The sequence below is a fragment of the Nothobranchius furzeri genome, chromosome 19, assembly GCF_043380555.1.
Source record: "Nothobranchius furzeri strain GRZ-AD chromosome 19, NfurGRZ-RIMD1, whole genome shotgun sequence".
Taxonomy (NCBI): Eukaryota; Metazoa; Chordata; class Actinopteri; order Cyprinodontiformes; family Nothobranchiidae; genus Nothobranchius; species Nothobranchius furzeri.
The window spans coordinates 2,661,523-2,683,354 of NC_091759.1; the positions used below are offsets into that span (position 1 = coordinate 2,661,523).

A 21,832-nucleotide genomic window follows, 5' to 3' on the forward strand; every position below is an offset into this window, starting at 1 on the left:
AAGGTTATCATCCCACCCAAAGAAAAATAGTGTTTTCTGAATCAGTCACTAATTGTGTTTTTCCTTTTTTAACCAGATGAAAGTGTCAGGATATAAATCCAGGAGTGACCCGGTCCAAGAAGGTACAAAAGACACAAATCGTACAAGTAAGTTTCCCTACGTTTATTAATCTACTCAACTCTTGAGAACAATGTGTTAAAAGTAGTTTTTTCTTTTATGCCTGTGTTAAAAAAAAAACAAGGTCATGACATCGGAACGTAAACCCTAATTTTTAGGCGAAATCATGATTTTGTGGCAGAGGAAATTCCTTTTATTCTCCTGCCTCCGTCAAGTCATGAGACTGTAGTTGATGGATTTATTTAGTTTTCAGATGAATAAAATATGCTCTAATTCAAAAATACTTCTATCAACTCAACTTTTAAAGACCAAGTTCTCCGTTTTTACTTATTTTTGAAATTTGACCGGCCACTCTGAGTTTAATATTACTATCAAGCTTGGCGAGACGAATGGTGTAATATTCTCGCCATGTCGCATTCAAAGAACACCCCGTGGTGGTCATATTACTATGCTATGGTGCATCATTTCAAACGAGGTATAGAAACCCAGCTATGGCTAGTTGGCTAAGCTATCTAATTCAGTTCATTGTACCAATTAGCTCTTATGTATGAAACCCTAGCAGATTGTGATTTTACAGCAATCCCCCATACTGAGCAAGCATGTAGCGACAGTGGAGAGGAAAATGATGGATGTAGACATCTAAAAGAAAGCAAACCGACACACATTTTACAAAAGCAATTAGGCTTTTTTAATTTTACATTGCATTGAAAATTTACATAATAGATTCATACATTTTACAAATAATTTCATCATAAAAATATATTTCTGTACAAAACACTTTTTTATTCTATATTTCGTCTTTTTTTTCTCAAACAGTGAATATTTTCAATTTCCCCAGGCAGGAACGGCTATAAGTCTTTTAAATCACATGGGTCTTATTGCGGTCGGTCATAGGAAAAGCCTGTGGGGAAAATAATGGGTGGGGTACCTGCGTCCATGTGATCGAGCATACGGTGTTGTTGATGGCAGGGAGGGTCCTGTGGTTTTTGGTAGGCACTGAGTCAGATTCTCAATTAAATAAAAACAAATAAGAGCAGCAACAACCGGTGTAAACGTGATTAAGAGGCATGATGTCACCATAGCGATGAAGTACGTGTCAGCTAGTAGCCATGGTTTCCCACTAAAACAATGACAAACATTTAGAAACACCTGTTAACTTAGTTGTTTTATGGTAAAAAGTTGCAGAGTATGCCTTTAAATTGAAATTGTATTTAATGGGATTCCTGTTCAAGCACACACGAGGCCAGACAACACTATCGACTTAGACTATGATGTGATAAAAACTTCTAACAATTCAGGCTTTGATAAAAAGTGTGTGAACATTGATCTGAAGGATGATTGTTGCATCTGGACACCAGTGAGAGGAACTTAATGCTACACGAGAAGTTATGATGGAACCAAAAATCTGGGACTCTTGTGGACAGCACGTGGTTGCAGTTTGCTTTTTTTTCTCCTAAAAACTGTTATAATCTGTCTCTGCCCCTCCCTCGTGGTAAATATATAGCACAAAAATATAGGTGGTGAATGCTCCAGAATATATATGCAATAGATTTACAGATCAGAAGATTCTGCAGCAGTAACAAACAGAAGGTAAGCACTCCCAGAGTGCAGAATCACAGTGGACCGTCGTCCACAGTCGTGGGGTGAAAACCCGGTCTGTTTTTCCTCTGCCCTGCCTGTCGGGTTTCTGTCTCCATCTGTAAATCTGCTAATCTGATAGAGACGCTGAAATGTGCTTTAGTGCCAGAGCTTCTCAGAGTCCTCTGTTTTCATTCGGCCTCTTCTTGATCTGATTGGGTACGTAGGACTCGTCTCACACTAGATTATTTCAGGTTAGACAGGTTCTGATTGGCCGTGTTAAGATTGTAAAATCCCGTCTAGTTCAGTTAGGAGCTTCCTTCATCTCGTTACCACCACCCCTCCCTCTCCTACTCCGAGGTTGGGAAAAGGCAGTGTTGTCCGTTAGATGAGTCGACCTCATCTGTTCTGTTAGCACTCACTCCTTGTAGTTTGGCTTTGCTCTAATCCCAGCTCAGTTGGGATTACTGCTCCGTCTCCGGGGATGTCCGGCGGCTAGCATCAGCCTTCCTTGTGTCCGTGTAAGTGGGAAAAAAAAAAAATGGAGGTGGCTAATACCTGTCTCAGGTTGCCATGGAGACAGGAGATTGTCCTCTCTAGTTGGAGTCCGTTGGTTTAGCAATAGTCTGCTGGAGACAACGTTGAACCAAAACTGGGGTTGTTTGATGACATCACCAGTCACTCGTTGGCTTTTATCCTGATGGATATCGTCTCCGTTTTCTCACCAAGGCAGCGTTTCACCTGGTGACAAATTTAGGGGCTAGCTGAACTTCTGGTTTGTGTTCACATCTTCTAGCACATTTAATCTTGATGTTTGGCTCATTTCTGTATCCATGTGTGCATAAAAACACTGTCATCAAAGGGAAGGTCGGGTTTTGGCCCAAACTCTTTCCTCTCTCACTTCCATGCCGTGGTCCCGCTGGATATCTGAGCCCGGGAGATCAGACCATGGTGCAGACGGTGTTTAGATTCGGATCGAACCTCACAGCTTTTCCCTCGACGGCCTTGGTGTTTGTGTTGTACATGGGATTCTCAAAGGCTGCCTGGCCGTTGTTGTTTTCGTGGACTGAACAGCCGGTGTACTGCGTTTTTGGTGTGGTTCTGTTGCAAAAGACAAGAAATGGAGAACATAAACATGTAGTTCAATATGTCTACAGAGATGTTTATGATTTTCTCCATTAAACTGGTCAAACATGCGGCTCTCTGAGGATATGAGATGGGAAAAGGTTGCTGACCCCTGGTCCTCAAGGACCACTGTCTACATTCATCAAGTGCTGCAGATAGCAGTTAATCGCTTCCTTCCTGGTCTGACCCAGAACCTGTGTCGGTGTCTTTGCCGAAAAACCTACCTTGGACGTGGAGAAGCCATGCGCCGGGCAATAGCTGTTCTTAACCTCGTCCTTCGTCTGCGGTCTTCCGCAAGGAGCAGTAATTCCGCTTGGACAACTGATAAAGCGAGCGCAGCTCTGAGGGCATCCATGCTGTCGGCTAGTGTAAACACAGGTCGCACACGTGATGTCAGCATTTTTTGTCGTGGAAAGTGCCGTTGCGGACCTTAAAACTCCAGTTTTGTCTGTCCACACGCAGACACCCAAAACTGAGAAAACGCAGATCTTCACTTTGGCCGGAGTTTTTAAAAAGATCCGTTTTCGTGTGGATGACAGGCCAAAACGTAGAACGATATCTACGTTTTGGCAGGTCCCCGGCTACGTGTGGACAGGGCCTGAAGCTGTAAGAAAATATCAATACACTTAAATATTCTATTTCTTTCATCCTGACGGAACTACCAAATGTGTTGACTTGAGTTTAAAAAAATCAAATTCAGTTTTAGTATCCTCCTTGAACCGTCACCTTATCGTGGTGGAGGAGTTTAAGTGCCCTAAAGATCCTAGGAGCGATGTTGTCTGGGGCACTAAGTGCCCCTGGTAGGGTCTTCCATGACAAATTGGTCTTAGGTGAAGGGTGAGACAAAGAACGGTTCGAAGAATCTTTCATGGCGGTTAAAACGAAGAGTCGGAGGGTTACCGGGGTCCCACCCTGGAGCCAGGCCTGGGGTTGGGGCCCGTGAGCGAGCGCCTGGTGGCCGGGCTTTCGCCCATGGGGCCCGGCCGGGCCCAGCCCAAACCGGATACATGGGCTCGTCCAACTGTGGACCCACCACCCGCAGGAGGAACATGAAGGGTCCGGTGCAGTGTGTATCGGGTGGCAGACCAAGGCGGGAGCCTTGGCGGTCCAATCCCCGGACAAGGAAACTAGTTTTTGGGACATGGAACGTCACCTCGCTGGCGGGGAAGGAGCTGGAGCTTGTGGCAGAGGTTGAGCGGTACCGGCTAGATATAGTCGGACTCACCTCGACACATTGCATTGGCTCTGGAACCCAAGACCTGGAGAGGGGTTGGACACTCTCCTTTGCTGGAGTTGCTCCGGGTGAGAGGCGGAGGGCTGGGGTTGGCTTTTTGCTAGCCCCAAGACTCTCTGCCTGTGTGTCGGGGTTTACCCCGGGGGACGAGAGGGTAGCTTTCATGCGCCTTCGGGTCGGGGAACGGGTCCTGACTGTTGTTTGTGCTTATGGGCCAAATATCAGTTCAGAGTACCCACCCTTTTTGGAGTCCCTGGGACGAGTGCTAGATAGTGCTCCATCAGGGGACTTCATTGTCCTGCTGGGGGACTTCAATGCTCACGTGGGCAATGACAGCTTGACCTGGAGGGGTGTGATTGGGAGGAACGGCCTACCTAATCTGCACTCGAGCGGTGTTTTGTTATTGGACTTCTGTGCAAGCCGCAGTTTGGCCATAACGAACACCATGTTCGAACATAAGGATTCCCACCGGTACACTTGGTACCAGGGCAGCCTAGGTCACAGGTCGATGATAAGATTTTGTAGTCGTATCATCTGACCTGCGGCCGTATGTTTTGGACACCCGAGTGAAGAGAAGGGCGGAGCTGTCAACTGATCACCACCTGGTGGTGAGTTGGATCAGATGGCAAGGGAACATGCCGCGTAGACCTGGCAGACCCACACGCATAGTGAGGGTCTGCTGGGAACGCCTGGCAGAAGAACCTGTCAAGACGGTCTTCAACTCCCACCTCCGGCAGAGCTTTGACCACGTCCCGAGAGCAGTGGGGGACATTGAGGACAATCCAGTGTTTCCTCTACATAGGCGCGGCGCTGCATCTACACGGTCCGTGTCTCTTCCCCCCCACACATAAACGACTATTTTGACGGTTACCCTCTGCAGGTGCTGCAGCAATCGTGTGATAAAGGCCGTAGTGAACATTAACGTTATTATGACCTGGAAGTGATTTAGTTGGCTGAAAAATGAGAAAATGGTGCAAAAGTCAATTTATCTAAAGGCTCAGGAACCCTTTTCAGGTGTTATAGCTGACCAGTGCATGACACAGAGTCTAGAATATTGAACCTTTTCACAAGCTGTAAGCCATAATCCTCATATTTATAACAAATAAAGGTTGAAATATTACAGCTTTGAATGTAATGAGTCTAACCCACATGTTAGTTTCACCTTTTAAGTTGATTTACTGACATAAATATAGTTACAGTCTCATTACCCCCAAATTCCACTACCTCCGCTCCGCTCCGGTCCGCCCCCGCCTTCCGCAGCCGCTCGCTTCCGAACTCAATTTTTACTGGTACGCGCTCTACAACGGCTCCGCTCCGGTGCGGAGACCTGAGGGGGGCAAACAAGCATGCGCGGGATTTTCGAGATCTTGCGATACAGTCCGAGCAATAAACGCGGAAGTTAGATCCAAACACCCGTTGTGCGGGAGAAGCATCGGAAATGAGCTGTTTAATCTGCCCATCATTGTGTTGAGAGATCAGCAGTGTTTGGATCAACAAAGTGTGACTACTTTGATAGTGGCAACTGTATTTATGGCTTATTTTTGTGCATTTAAACTTCAGCCGCCATTGATAGTTGTTAAAAGTTGTTAAACCTGTGCATATGAAACAAAAAACGCCTTTTGTTTAGCGATTTATTGTGAAAAACGGAAGATGTGCTTGCTCCTTTTCCTGTTGGGCCGTTGTGATTTCTGTCCTTTTACTGCGGAGGTGCTCCGGCGTCCGGCAAAAATAGGATCGATTCTATTTTTGCCGGACGTCGGAACAGAGGGCGCCGCACGGCGCCGCACTGCCGGAGCACGGCCGCAGTAGTGGAATTGCTCTGATTGACTAGAACGGGACCGATTTTGCTCCGGCGTCCGTGTCGGAGCGGAGCGCAGCGGAGCGGAGGTAGTGGAATTTGGGGGTTAGTCGTCGTCACACACACTGGTGAATTTGAACTCACCACTAGGAAACTGAACTTTTGCACCATACTCTCTTTTTCTAATGCAGTTTCTGTCATTTATGTTTATTTATTTGGCAGACGCTTTTATCCAAAGCGACTTACAATTTATAAACTATAGGGCATGTTGTGATCTGTGGGGGAAACCGGAGTACCCGGAAGAAACCCACCAATGCATGGGGAGAACACGCAACTCCACGCAGAAAGGCCGCAGCCGGGTTTCGAACCTGCAACCTTCGTGCTGCGAGGCAACAGTGCTAACCACTGTGCCACCATGCAGCCCATTTAAAGAAGAAAACTGGTGTTGGATTTCACGAAGTAGTTTCATGTGTCTGTTATTGTTGCTAGGATCAGAGAAAGCTCGGTGAGATCTCAAACCTGCTTCCTTCAGCACGCCGTCTTTTTGTAAGGAATATTAGCGGCAGAACAGACGTTAGCTGCCAACTACCTGAGCACCAGGCAGCCGTGCTTCAACCTCGTCTCTGAAAAATCCAATTTACCACCTTCTAAACACGGATTGTTTGGCTACACACACCAATCTACCGTCTCTTAGCACCTCTGCAATAACCGGTCTTAAAATGTTAATGAAGAGGAGACAGAAGAGATGTAACGTTGCAGGATTATCAGTCTGTTCTCATACCTCTGTTTGTAGAGATAAAAGCCAAAGCCAGTGAAGATCAGAGCGAAGAAAGGCACCAGGATAGCGATGGCCACAGAGCTGCTGTTGGTACCGAGCTGGGGGGGTGGTGAGTTTTGACTCTCTGACGTGTTCAGACCTGTGATGGACCAAAACGACCCTTTTAATGTTAAATAGAAGATTATACTCTGAAAAATCATGTTTAGCTTTGTCTGTGCAGTTTGAGCCTCATCAGAATAAAATATAAAAGAAATACCGAGTCGCTGCAGTCCGAACTGTCCGTAGTCCTTTCCCTGAATGAAACCCTGGAATACGTAGCTGGAACCATCAGGCTCTGCTGAAACCTGGAGAGAGCACAGAGTGGTTGAGTTACGAAGAAACACCGTCTCCATAATCAAACACAAGGCTGCGGTGGCGTATCTCAGGGCCATTCAGAAGCAGAACACCACCGTTTTGGGATTAAAGTTGATTCTTAGGTTATTTCCAGAAGAAGCTGTGCTGTATTTGTGAACTTTTCCATGTAAATGACTGAATCACCACATCAGGCGATGCAACAAAAAGAGCCTCAAAGTTTTCATTAAACAGTTGATCATTAGTATTACATCACCATAGTTATTGTATAGATTGTGTTACGGCCGGTGACCTTCTGTGCTATGCTCCACCATTAGGACAAGTTCCTGGACTCCAGCCAGTGTGCTTCAAACCAACCCACCAATCAAGACTGGCCCGTTGAGGACTCGACCAATCAGATGTGACCTCACCAATGGACATTACTGCAGTGTTAGTTAGGTGTCTACAAACCTTCTGATTTTGCAATCCAGTTCCTAACAAGTGTTATGTAACTGAATGAAATGACTGTTTTCCACCTAAAAGTCATTTCCCCCCTCTCCTCAGCAAGGTCTCGTGCATCTGCTTCTAAACCTGTTTTTCTTTCCAGCACAAGAGAAGAACGAAGACAAAGGACTCTTTCTTTTTACTAAATCAAAGAACTCTATTTTTAATAAGCTAATCAAAGTTTTTGTCAAAAATAAAATTTGTGAAATGAAAATATTAATTACTTGATATTATAATCCTACAGAATATAATAAGTAATATAACTTTAAATGTTTCCACTAGAGACTGATCACACGAAAGGTTAAGGTACATCACACATTGCTTTTACTGATCCAATCAGAATCTTCCAGATCTGACGGAGGCGTGGTTTTGGTGGTGTTTGGTAAATCTGTCCTCTTTTCATTCGACCATAAAACTATGCCCGCGTCATCTTTAACTCGAGTTCAAAGCTTTCTAGAGAAGTTGTCGGAGTGGCCAATCCATAACTTTCCTCTTCAGCCGAAAAAAACAACGACAAGCTGGATAAAATCTGCTGCTGTAACAACTGCTGCAACGGTTCCTTTCAGAATAAAAGCTGAACCATCACGACCCCGTTTTGGGTCTTGTTAGATGCCAATAAAACTGTTGTGACCCGGAAGCATCTCAAAGACTGGACTGGTTGGCGACCGCGACTGTTCTACAGGCTTTAGCTCCAGAAAGGTCCAAGCTGGACCTCTACACCTCCTGATCTAGACGGGGACTTCCGCCAAGGGTGCGTAGACCGACAGAATGGCGTCTCAATGTGTTTATGAACCTCCTAACCAAAGCTTAGCGCGAAAACATCACCTTCACTCCCATCAGAACTAATCGTTTCCCCGGATTTGCTGGTTCTGAACAACATTCCACACAACACCATTCTCTGTCTCACTTCACCTTAGTTACACCATACGTTTAGCTTTTAAAGTTAGTCTAGTTTTAATTTGTTTAGTAATAAATCTTTAAACTTTTAAAACTTGACTCTCCTTTGTCTCTGAGTTAATACGAAGTGTTACATAATCCCTGCAATAAAAAGTTCTGATCTTCTGGTTTAAGTTGTCCACAGGTCCATAAGATTGATTTCATAGTTTTTATGGAATCTCATATTTTATGGTTCATTAAATAATATGTAAATTTAATTGTTACAGTTAGTACGTTGTTTAGAGACCGCAAATGCTTTGTTATGTGGTATGCCCGAAACACACTTTGTGTGTTTCTGACCGTCCTACACAAATATCGTGACCAGCCCTGTCACCGCTTATTGAGCACTTAAGACCCCCGGCTGACATCGAACAATGAGAACACACCCAGGGCAACGGTGGAAGCTACATCAGGATCATGTGGACCACTCCTTATTGGAGTTTGGTTGGCTTTTAGTGACGTTAGCTATTGCTAGGAGGTCCTAATTGTGTTACTCAGCTTAACTTCACTATTGTTGTTGAGCCTTAATTTTCCCACATCTGGTGATTCTAAAATGTTCCTCTTCTTCTTGCCTGAGCCGGGTCAAAGCACGGCGTTATGGGTATTGATGATCTTTGCTCTACAGCTGGTCTCATTTTAACCATAATGCCAACATCAGCCAATATTTGTTTTTTCTGGTTCCAAGTTTGAGATCAAATAAAAAAATGTCCCCTAACTCCTGATAAAGTGTTGTGTCTGGATTTTTTCATTATTCTCAAATGTAAGTTTTCCCTTAAGAGCGATAATTATTTAGAACCGTATACAAAAATGACCCTGACCTATCCGTTCAGGAAAACTTTTTATGCAATGATCAGATGAAACTTACAAATCCATCCATAGTCCATGAGTCGTCCATGATCTTCGCTGGAGAGATGGCTGAATCTTTCATCTGGGTCCCCTGGTTCACATAGTTCACCTGATACATCAGAAGCATCAGTCTGGCCTCTGAAGTCTTATAGACTCCTGAAAAAGGCAGATAAACGTGTCAGCGCAGCTGCAAAATGCTTTGAACCTTTATTAAAGTTAAACTGGGGAAACTAAGAGGCACTTGATGGAACATTTTGACGCAAATGTGCATCCAATTCCCTCAAATATTACGCATCATCGTGATTCATCGTGTCAGACAGGGTTAGAAGTGTCAGCAGGAACACTTTTCACCTTAAGCAGACGTCTGTTTTCCCATAACACTGGTTTTTTATGCTAAGCTAGACAGCAAATGTCTCTGCGTGTTCTGATTCCAGCCTTACATTCAAGCTGCAGACGCACGACTCGGATATTAAAGGCAGAAGTGCTGCTGTAAAAGGCCGCTGGCCTTTCAATGGCTGTGGAAGTGCAGCTTTAGCTGGCATTGATCTAAAGCTGTTCTTTTAAGCCAGCGGACTTTTTCATTATGGTTTTGAGGCTCTCTGATACTTCAGGAACCAGGATTTGTTTTATTAGTCCTAACCCTAACTGAGGCTGTTAAAGGACCCATGTGGAGTTATGCATGCATGTGTGTGCAGATATATGTGTGTGAAACTTGCAGCTCATCGAGTTTAAGGGACCAATAATCCGCCATTACAAAGCAGGAAGTGCCAGTAATAGTGTTGATAGAAGGAGCTCGACATTACACCTAATGTGTGTGTATATTTATGGATTAATACAGCAGTAGTATAGCACGGTACCATAAACATATCATTATCATCACATAACCTATTTTCCCTTCTGCAGATAGTAATAAGTAGAGCGCTTGATGTGGAGTCGTAACACAACATGCCTGACAGGAGCAGCTCCAGATTGCCATTGCTAAGGCTAACGTTGACTCTCCCTGTTGTGGAGTTGAAGCTGGTGATGCTCAGTGTCATAGGTTGCTTCCTGCCACGGTAATTGTAGGAACCCTTCCATATGTAGTTTGGCGCAAAAACATCGTCCGGAACTGTGGAAACAAACAAGGGAAAGATTAAGATTTTTCAATGAGTTTTGGTCGTTGAGGTCAGAATGAGCCCATTTCGGGATTTTCTGCCTCTAGGACATTTATACCCATATTTAAACAAAATCCTGCTTATATCTATGTAAAGTATAAACAGCATTTGATTGTCAAAGACCTACTGTATTTATTAAAACAACATCTAGCATGTCAGGAAAATGCAGAGATGAGACCGCTGCCTTCACAAAAAGAGGGCAGGCGTGTCAGGAAATTTCTGATTTATTGGGTCTCTTAGAGATAAAAATCAGATTGCTGCCTCGACATTATACAATATTTAAATATGGGGTAACATTGTTTCATGAAGTGATTAAAGGTTAGACTATTACCAACCTCAAAGGGGACAGTACACAGCCCTGGTGAACGCCTTAGCAGCTGACTGTCTTTCTGGCACTGATTCATAATGTAAGTATAGTTTCATCAAAGCATGTTGATGATTATGGAGGATTGTTTATTTCTGTCTTGATTTTTAGACTTCCTAGTTTTTTGGGGAAATCTGCCAGGGTTTAGCCAAGTTTTTGGCACATGTGCTACGTTGACGCATCTTTTCCCATATGTCTTAGTGGTGGTGCCATCCCGCAGCTACAAGTGCAAATCGGTGAATCTCTTAAGAGCAGGCGGCACCACTACAAATGAATATAAGAATGCACAGAACTTACTACAATAAAAATGTAAATGATAAAAAGTGTCTGTGTAAATGTAATGTCTTCACAGCAGGAAAACCAGAGGCTCTATTTGGCAGACTTGAGGATGTTCGGGTTCAACGAGAGGCTAAAGCAGCAGAATAAAGAGGCTCAGCTGTAAAACAGAAGTGAGCAAAACTGTAGCAGAGCAAGAGAGAATACCACAGTGGATCATTTGTTTTTCTGTGTGCATCAAAAACACAAAAAGGTTTAGAAGTATCACAAAGAGCATTAGGGAACTTTCCAAATCTGGGTTCTCACAGCTGTTGTGGTTCCATACAAATTGGCCCTTTCAGGACTGTGCTAAAATGTCAGCATATAGTGACTGATTAGCACTAAAACACATCCACGGGCATTGCAAGTCAGTTAATAAAGAGAGTGGCTGTGTGATTAAAAAAGCAGCCATTAACAACCAGAAGAATCGCCAAATTAAGGCACCTGGGGGGGGTGTTTCCATCGCTTTTCTTCCCATTGTGCTTCACCAGCGACTCTGTTTTTACAAACAAGGACATGAATACGTAGACACACCATTGGATGCTGGAAAGTGTAACAGCGATATTGGGTGGGTTCTTCACTCTCCAAACCATGCACAGTGGGCAACTATGCCTGTATTTTGTGCAGCCTAGTTTTTGGGATTTTGTTTAAAAAATCATAATAAAATGTGTTTTTCAGGGAAATAAATGCACTGGGGGCGAAGGGAGACCCATCCAAGATGGCGGCTCAGTCTTACAGGGAGCACAAGTCCTGCTCAGCAACCCTACCGGGACATTTCAGAGTACATTCCCCAAGGCAGGTACTCTGTTGGTACCTGGAAGTTCTGATAGTGGAAACGGGCGTTTTGTGGAGCAATAAATTAAACCAAGCTGAAACAGAATAAATGGACACTTTTTTAAATAATAAAGGGCTCTGACCATGGAGTTTTGGGCTGGGCGTTCCTGTTACTGGTTTCACTGGTTTCTTCTTTTCTCCAGCTGCAGAAAGAGAGAAACACAATAGGTTAAAGCAGTTTTAAGACACAGCCATTGTTTCCTATGAGCAAAGAGAAAAGGCTCATGTCCCAGAAACTCCAGTAGGATCAGAGTGACCCGGTTTAAGACTTCTCCAGGGTGGGCTGATTTTTTTTCCCCCCTTTTCCATTTTCCTTCACACAAAGGAATCTTCATCTGTTAGCATTTCCTGTCAATGCAGCAAACTTCACACAAGCTCAATCATTTTCAGAGTTGACACCGCATGAACATCCCGGGGAAACTCCACTTTTATATCTGCCCTTTCAGGAATGTTTTATTTTCAAACCAGCATAAAAGGCAAGAGCGTAGAAAAAAAAAGACCCATGAATAATGCCAGTGAAGCAGCAGATATAAGACTTTGTTATCTGGAAGTTACTGTTTAGGCTGCAGACACTTAAAATTAGATAGTCTACAACTTTTGTTTGAGCTGGACATCAATTGGAACAAGGACTAATTGTCAGTTTACAACATTTTTATTCCTAGTTTCCTTTCCCAGTCCGCTGACCAGAAGAAAAATCCGCCAGCAGTGTTTGCATTAATGTGCAATCATGGAAAAGGTGTGGAGGAAGGAAATCTTCCGAGAGAAGACATAACTTTGAAGTAAACAAGCATGGCGCATAAGGAGGCGCGTGCTGTGAACTTTGCTTTCTGGATGGCTCAATATCACATTTAGCAGTTTATCCCTAAAAATTAAACGCACCGAAAAGCCCAGATTCGTGCTCAGAGCGCTAATAACACACAGCAGAAATATTTGATGAGATCATTTTTAAAGCCTTTATGGTAATCGAGCGTCTCTTTAGGATTGTGAGAAGGGGCGGGGCTAGTGCTGTGTATTCATTCATGATTCGTTTCACAGAAGCCTCAGCAGGCCCGAGCAGTCTTGTGCCTTACCAAAAACTGGTGGTGGCTTGTTTGAAACGGCTTTGGCGTCAATTAGACTTGAGCTTTTCTTTGAGTCAAGAGCAGATAAAGGTATTGAAGTCCTTTATTTGCATCTTCTACAACGATGTATGGCAGACCGCCCCGTTGACTGGCGTAATGAGAGCGTCACACTGTTTGTTGTCCGATAGCATGTGGAGACAACCGTAGAGTCACCCAACGACTGAGATCTGTGTGTTGGTCATGGCCAGGCTAGTGATCTATCGATTTGGGTCAGCAGTTTTAAACCGTTTCCTCAGTTACACCACTGTGTAGTTGCGCAATATATTAATGACAAATGAATGAAATATTGGTAGTTAAAGATGGCGGTAAGGACCGGTCCAACTCTCAGACCCTAACCCTCACCCTAGCCCAGCAACTCTCAATGAACTAGATGAAATTAAAGACCACTTACAGATAGTACTGATGCACTTCTTTTGATTTTTCACTAAATATGGATGGGACTGCCGTTTTCTTCAGTTGCTGGTGGCTTTTTCGACCGCGGCGGTTTACAGCGATGATTTGTCGTAATGTAGTCCCAAGTTTAAATCGGCTCCTGGAAATCCTTTATGTTACTTCTTACTTTTCATTTGCAGCCGACTTGATTATTGAGCTCATCGGGAAGACTTGGTATCATTTGAGTCATTTTAATCACGTTTGCACTCAAAATGATAGTTGCTGCTATTCACTTTCATTGTCTGTGCTAAGCTAAAGCAGACGGAGTGCTGCCAGACCAGGAGAATTACTGTTAAAAATACTGTTTTTCTCACTTATCTAACTCTGGAAAACATGGAAATAGGCTAAATTTCTCTTAGGGGTGGAATATCCCATTGTGGCATTATTAAAAACAGTTGAATATAAATGCTATTTTATTGATAAAAAGATTTTCTTAGCCAGTGTAAATGTAAACAGAATGCTGATTACTAGCTCAGAGGGAACAGTTGTCTTCTTATGAAGATGGACAGCACCAGGAGGCGCTGCTCAAAAATGGGCACGATTATCCTGCCGTGTGAACCAGACTTAAGGAAGTTGTTCAGATCCTGGTTGTTGCTTTTCGCTGGAAGCTAACCTCCCGAAAAGACAAAACCCCAGCTTTTCCATTCGTCCACTCTAGCAGTGAAGCTCCCTCTGCTCCAGATGGTCGTCCCTGAGCGAGACGCTTCTGTTTAGTGGAACTGCTTTGGCCATCAAACAAATGCACTTCATTCAGTGACGTGACTCACATACCTCTGCACGCTGGCATCTTTCCAGTCCAAGTGCCATCACTCTTGCAGACTCTGTGCTCAGATCCCCCGGCCAGGAAGTACCCGTGCTGACAGCTGTACACCAAGGTGTAGCCGAACCCTGGCAGATCCATTCCCACCACGTCCACATGGAGTGGGCTCTCTGGCTGCTTGCAGGCGTGGGCTGGAGGATGGAGAGTTACATTGTTCTCTTTAACGAGTCTTGTCGGATGGGTGGAGTCGGGTGAAGAGGTAACAAGTTGAAGAGATGTGTCTTTCTTACGTATGCACTCCGGTTGTATTCCACTCCACGTCAGATCAGGCTGGCAGGTTCTAGAAGAAGATCCCTGAAGCAAATGACCTGGATGGCACTGAAATGACACCACGCTCCCCACCTGGGTGGAGAGTGTGTGAGAGAGAAAAGCACAAAGATGAAGAGAGCTGCAAGGAGACTTTTTCTTCCCTCAAGCTGTGGAAAGAGTGTAAGTACCCTTCATGGCAGTGGAAGGCTGTGACAGTGACACTTACTCCAGCAAACGATTACTCTGAAATATGTACAGATGACCTCGCCACAGAAATGTTGAGTACATGATAGCGCAGCAGCGACTAGGCATCAAAGTGGCTGTTTATTCAAAAGTGAGCGTTTTTATTCTCCATTGTCAGTTTTTACCAGTGGGCGTAAATCATCAGTGCCACAAAAACAAGACAAGACCCGGGTTTACATGAAGTTAAGGACCGGTGTTGCCCGCCACTTAGTTATTCCATGTCCAAAGAATGTTTTTCAGTGGTCAACAGTTTGGTGAACTACTGCCACCTATAGGCCTGGGATGCCTATGACGGTGCTTCACAACACACTGGAATTTTTCACAGAAATCATGGCGGTGCAGACTAAAATACAGGACAAACCCTCCGTGGCGTCACCTACAGGTTTTTGAAGCTGAAGGAAGATTTTCTTTAGGATTTCAGCTCTTTTTTTAGTGTTTTTGCTCATTTTTCAAGTTTCCACTTTGCATTTGTCTCCCAGTAAACGAGCCACCACAGCATCAGCAAACTTTAACTACTTTGACATTTGAGACACGTTTTACCTTGAATCCGTAGGTCCGGTTTAAGGAGCCGTAGCGTGGCGTTCCGGGGTTATCGCAGCTGGTTTTGGTCGGCTCTGGAGAGAAACGGGAATCCCAACAGAGTAAGTAAAGACACACCACATCTCAGAGAGAGATAAATGTACAGCAGCTCTTTACAAGTCTATTTCTCTCTCCCATGTCGTCATGGTAACAGTGGGACTATGCACACTACAGGGACAGCAGGGGGCAGTAGTACTTCACTGGAAAACGAAGCTGGGCGTCCCGTGTGTGTGTGTGTGTGTGTGTGTGGGGGGGGGGGGGGGGGGGGGTGTCATCAGCATGTAGAGCACATCCTGACGCAGAGCAGATTCAATACAGCCTCCAAAATGACAGATTCACTCTCCACCTCTCCACCCCTTCTCTTCCTGTACCTTTCCATCGGCTCCATCGGAACGGCTCCTTCCTTTCTCCGTTTCTATCTCCTCGTCTGCCTCCCCTCTTGCCTCGTCTGTCTTATTTAAAGAGCAAGCTGCCTTAGCTCAAAACTCCTTCTGGTTCTGTCCCACAGTAGCACACATCACACACACCACCACTAATCAGTCACTCCTACACACACAAAGTTAAAAATCACTTTGTTTGTGTGTAACTAACAGTTTCAGACTAAAAAAAAGAAGAAGCCAATTAGGAAACACAACACAGATTTCCTCTCGCTGGCAGCAAACTGTAACTACTTCTTTTTCAGCTGTTCTAGATGAAGGCTCTACATGAATGAAGCAACACTTCACAGGCAGCCCTCTAATTTTAGATCATCTATTTCACAGGGAACATTAGACTTTATGGCGGTGGTAAAGTGCTGGATGCACAGTGTGACTTATCACGTGCTGCCAGCGGAGCCAAACGCCTGAATTTGTCACAAAACAAGATTTCATTCAAACCCATCTTTGCAGCTGATGCCAAAACCGATTTGTGTTCACGTGGTGGTGGGCTGACCCAGAAACGACTTTACTGCCTGTTAACAATCTTGACCTTTAGATCCAAATTTTAAAACTGAACGTACTTTAGCCTCTCCCCAGAGGCAAAGATTTCAATCCTTGGATTCTATCAAATTTTTTATGAACTATACATTTTAAAATGCATTTAATACAACTAATATGTGACGTTTTACATCCAGAAGAACCTTAAAAGGACTCCATTTAACACTTGAAAGAGCCAATAGAAAGACTTTTCTCCCTTTCTCTAAAATGTATTTTTCAACTTTTTCAAACTCTGGACATAAACTGAAACTTAAAACTAGAGCTACACAATATATCGAAACATTATCGTCATCGCGATAACAGGACGTGCGATAGGCCCATCGCAAAGCACGTCAAAAACAGCGATAAATGTTTGGTTCAAACATTTCCATCCGTGTCATACATCAACTTTTTGTAAACCAGCTCTGTTTTTTACGCGGAAGTATTATTTGACCAATCAAATGTAGCTCCCCTGATATGCGGCCAATCAGATGGGTCCGTTCACATAATATGCCCGCCCCCTACGTAGACCCTTACCCCAAAATTCCACTATCTCCGCTCCGCTCCGCCCCCGCTTTCCGCTGCCGCTCGCTTCCCTTGTTCGTCGTGCTGGCTCAGATTTACAAACGCACTTTGTGCTGAGGTTTCTGGAATCAGCGCTGCTTTCAAACGTGAATGTGAATACGCTCGGTGTCGTTAAGCAGCTGATAATAACCGGGCTGACTCCGACACGTGCCGGTGAACCAACCCACCTACCTCCATGTCGCTAGTGTTCCACCGGGTGGTGACGTTAGCCCCAGGCTCCGGTTAGCTTCCAGCTAAAAGGCTACAGCACTCTCCTCCCAGTCCCACCCTGTTAAAGAGGGCCTGGAAAAGTTCCCCCACACATCAAAGTGATTTTTCATTTATGAGCTTTTATAACCTTGTTAATCAGGATAGTTGATTTGCTGCTGCACATAAACTGTCAGTCAGAAGCTCTGCTAGCCAGTTATCTTAAGAGGAGCTAGTTCAATTTGTTAGCTTGTTATCAGAATCATAGTTGCAGTGTCATCATCTGAGCTGTTTTTAAGATCTAGGTAAACTTGTTTAATTTGGGGTTAAAAACAAACGTTTTCACATATTTTCCATGTAGTTTTTTGCCAGTTCCGAATATCGCAGGTTATCCTAATATCGTGCAGCCCTACTTAAAACCATACAAGGCAACTGTTTCATGCTTTGAAATCATTTTCTTGAGCCAGTATGTGCTAAAATGCCCTTTACAGGGTTAATGAAATGTCACTCAGACCCCTACCGCCCCCCTGTGGCCAGAATATTGCACCTGCAACGTTAGAGTGCTTGTCTTACATCGGGGTGGGGAACCCTGGTCCATCGATTGGCAACTGTCCAGCATAATTTTGTTTGAACCCTGCTTCAGCTCACCGGATTTCAATCAGCAAGTGATTAACAGGCTTCTGCAGAGCCTGATGAGCTGCTGCACAGGTGATTCAACCACTTAATCAGAAGTGTTGGAGCAAGGATAGGAAGGATACCGGCCCTCAAGGACCAGGGTTCCCCACACCTGTTTTAGATCGTGAACACAGCTGATTTGTTTGATTTAGTGCTGAACCGCTCCTGTAGAAACTAATGAAGGCTGAGGAGACATTTCAGCTTTTTGATGAAAAGGATGAACGCGCAACGAGGAGATAAGTTTACTTTTGGTTCTACTCAGAGAATATTAGGATGTGCTTAATTGCACTTTTACACGAAAACAAGTAAAAAACATCTCCTTCTCAAACACGAACACCATCTGTCACTGAGCAGATCGGCCAGCAAAATGAGAGTATGCTTAGGGCACCCATGTGGCAAGCGCCGAGGCTGCCCACTTAGAAACTAGTGCTTTAAACTTTTAAAAGTTGTAATAAAATAAAAAAACACCTATTTTTTTGCACATGCTAATCTGGGCTAAGCCCCCAGCTCTGGTTCAGTCCTGTATCCACCCCTGCTTTCCAGCCATATGAATTACAAGAGACATACATTTGAATAATGGATTTTTCTCTACGATCTTTGGACAATGCAGAGGTCCTGTTGGCTACATAACCTTGATAAACATCTCCCTTCTTCATCTGGGTTGTAGGTGACCAGTCATTTCAGTTTCCCAGTGAGCCAGACAGTTGAGGTGCAGACCACTTTAAAATGTATTCAACCAAATCAACATATGAACCACTTTTTGCAATTTCCTCTCCCGTTACGTTTGGCTCATTTCATCCATTAGATCACATGTCACACGGCTCACTCGAGGGCCTACAGAACAGCAATTTGTGAGTGACAATCATTGGTGAAACATCATGCCACCATAATATTTAATCAGCAAGCTCACAAATGACCTTTATGAAATGGTCCACTAGAGTTCTTCTGGTGGACAGAGAGCTGGAAGGAAGCAAAGCCAATTAGCTGAAATCAAAACCTTTATAAGGTTTTGGAAAGTTAAATGTCTAAAATATCGATTCTAACTGTGAAAAAGCTGTAATTTGAAGCTAAAGAAACCCTCAGAGCTTGTTCTTAAACATGCTTCTTTATTAACCAGAACTTCTATAATGGGCCTGTAGTAATTATTTATCCACAGAACCATACGTTCAACAGCCACACCGTGATCATCTGGTACAGCGACAAAATGCACAAATTTATTCTTTTAGAATTATGACAAGATGTATAAAAGTCCAGCCTATAGATCCAAAAGAATTATGGCTTAAAAAGGATTTATTATGTTAAACTCACTCCTGGGGCCTCTTCTACCTCTAAAATCACTTCCGACATGTAAAAAAACTCCCACCTGTTTTCTTTTAGTGTTCGGTTTGAGGAATTATGTGCCTAAAACGAGCCGTTTAAAAAAGTCCCTGTTTGTGATGTCACAAAAACCCCTTCACCTGTTGCTCTACTCTGAGCCCCTCACGGATATTGGAGCTTCTCAGCTTATAGCAGCCAATGAGGGGGTAGGAAGACGTGGCCAGTAGCTGCTTGTTTTCCTTAAAGTGACAGAGCCCTGAAACGGCTCATTTTGGAAGGCACTGAAACTGTCAAAAATAAAACTGCTGAAATCAAGAGGAATTTATAGCAAAGAACTTCATAAATGTGTTGAAATTATGACTCAAGAAGTCATCATTTGTCCCCTTTCAAACTGAACTCTGCTATCAAGGGGGCATTGTAGAAGACATTCCTCAAAGGTCAAACACAACGATGAGACAGAGCTAAGCAACAAGACATAGCTAGTTCTACCTCATCAGCTAGTCTCTCCCAGGGAGAGAGTTCAAAGCAGATGGATGTTTCAACATATTCTGTTCTTGCTCTTAGAAAGTAGCTGAAAGAAACTGGCAATGCTGAGGACAGTGGACGAAAAGGTAGGCCAAGGAGACAGAGATGAAAGACACGTCAGGCTTACTTCCTTTTGAAACTGAAACTGTATCAGCTCCGAGCTCAGAGGCGTGTTAGACCAGGTATCCATGTACTGTTTGGACAAGTCTGGCTAAAAAAGGATAAACTTTGACTTAGAACAACAATCACAAAACTGTTATCACCAGACTGGAGAGCGGTGGTCTAATGGTAAAGCACGGAGGAGGTTCTGCAGCATTTCCAGATTAAGTTGGAATTAAGTCCTGATTACAGGTGTCCTTGATGCTGAAATGTTCAAGTAGATATTTTTCTACCCAAAAATCTGATTGGTCTTTAAGAATGATCTCTGTTGTAATGAAGAATAAGGAGCTGTAGAACTGATATGACCAACAGGAAGTGATGTCCACCTATCAAATCCTGATCTCAGCATGATCAAACTGGACTCCACAGAAGTGCAGAGGCCGTTTCTCCAAGATGTTCCTTTAAAAAAAGTGGAAGTGAAAGAATGAAAGCTAATTGTAAAGTAAAGGGTGCTTACACCCATCATCAGCTTGATTTAAGAGCTTTAAACATCCTTTTATGGAGTAAACTAACGTTCTATACATCAGGAGGGGTCATGGGAACAGCGACGCTCCGTGGAGGCGGTTCTGGTTACACCACAGTCTCATGTCATTAATTATAAGGAAACATGTACAGCGAAGGGACGACATTAAACACCAGTCTGAAATCTTATGCTTTGATATGTTATTTAAAAGAAGATATTTATTTTACGAGGATGACCTCCAGAGGAAATCTCACTCAGAACTTTGGCTGCTCCAGTGGCCCGAGCAGCTCCGCCTTTTAATTTGATCCCAGACTTTGAAGTGGGGAGGACACCCCTGCCGGGGGAGTCTCTGCTGTGCTCCAGCTCATTGGTGGGGGGGGGGAAATAAATGATTGAAGATGATTAAGTCAGGAACTGTTAGAAAGCCATCGCTTAAGTTTTAAATCAATGCCTAGTTGGTTTCAAACACCTTTACTATATTGTGAAGCAGCTGGAGACTTATTTAGATCAAATAGTCTATAAATATGTTGAAAAAGGTGCTATCAAGTTGTCCTAATACCCAAATGTTCCTGCCTACTCGTCTTAATATCTGCTGATGATTCAAAGCCAGATGCATGAGTTCAAATGGAAATGTTCTGTCATGCTGAACATGTCTTGGTCAGCTTTTGTTGATTGGAAGCAAGTTTTTGTGTTAAATGTACTTAAACAGGGGTGTCACTAAAGGGGGTCTGGGGGGGGGGGGGCAAATGCCACCCCATTTACTCAACCTGGCCAGACAGTTCTATATACATACAATTGAAGGCATTATTAAACCTTTATTATTCTTTTATCAGAGCTGTTTTTTCCCTTTTGGTTTATTTTAGTTTCTAGAATTTCATATTTGATTATGAAAATAGGAAACAGGAAAATAAACAAAAATGGATTTTACAATGTCCCAACAAACTAATTTGACATAACTGCAAAAAATATTTTGTTAGAATAACAGTTAATTGGTATTTATGACACTTTTGCATTAGTCAAAACTGCAAAAACACTGACATTTCTTTAAGTTTAGTGTTGTAATTATGCTCTACTTGTTTTTGCAATTAACCCTTGAAATTTATCTTGGTCTGAATTTCAGATGCTCCATTTTCATGGAAAAAATACAGTTTCAGTAGAATCTGACTTTTTTTAGACATTGAATATTTTAACTTCAAAATAAATGAACAAAAAATGTCATCTGCAAAAATTCAAGAAATTAAATAAATGAGTTGGCTTCATTGCATTGAATGGGTTTTAGCCAATCAAATGACGCTTCTCTGATCACGTGACTAGTGAGGAGTCGACTTGATCGAGTGGCTACTGCTTTGGCTTGAGTCAACAGGAGGTCACCTCTTCTGTTAAACTTTTACAGATCAAAAAGTTGCTGGTGTTTTATTTTTCGTAAAAATAAAATTTCAAATACATAATTATACAGATTAAAAATGTCATTAATTCAATGTCTAGAAAAAGTTGATTTTTTAAGTCTAACACATTTATTTCACAGATAACCAACGGAATCTAACTTTAAAAGGTTTCATGTCAGGTTTCAGATATCCACGAAAACTAGTCAGTTTTAATGAGGACTTTTACA

General features: G+C 43.3%; 1 protein-coding gene across 1 annotated transcript in view; it reads right to left on the reverse strand.

Moving 5' to 3' along the window:
- Positions 1–781: 781 nt before the first annotated feature.
- LOC139064319 (CUB and sushi domain-containing protein 3-like) overlaps positions 782–21,832 on the reverse strand; it is a 27,349-nt gene continuing 6,298 nt past the window's right edge. The window contains exons 5-15 of the mRNA XM_070547723.1: positions 15,729–15,809; positions 15,319–15,392; positions 14,517–14,628; positions 14,238–14,417; positions 11,997–12,056; positions 10,196–10,354; positions 9,266–9,402; positions 6,887–6,974; positions 6,634–6,769; positions 3,045–3,183; positions 782–2,796 (exon numbers count right to left, since the gene is read on the reverse strand). Of these exons, the coding sequence (XP_070403824.1) occupies positions 2,728–2,796; positions 3,045–3,183; positions 6,634–6,769; positions 6,887–6,974; positions 9,266–9,402; positions 10,196–10,354; positions 11,997–12,056; positions 14,238–14,417; positions 14,517–14,628; positions 15,319–15,392; positions 15,729–15,809 (1,235 nt within the window). The 3' untranslated portion in view covers positions 782–2,727. The remainder of the gene's footprint in view (positions 2,797–3,044; positions 3,184–6,633; positions 6,770–6,886; positions 6,975–9,265; positions 9,403–10,195; positions 10,355–11,996; positions 12,057–14,237; positions 14,418–14,516; positions 14,629–15,318; positions 15,393–15,728; positions 15,810–21,832) is intronic.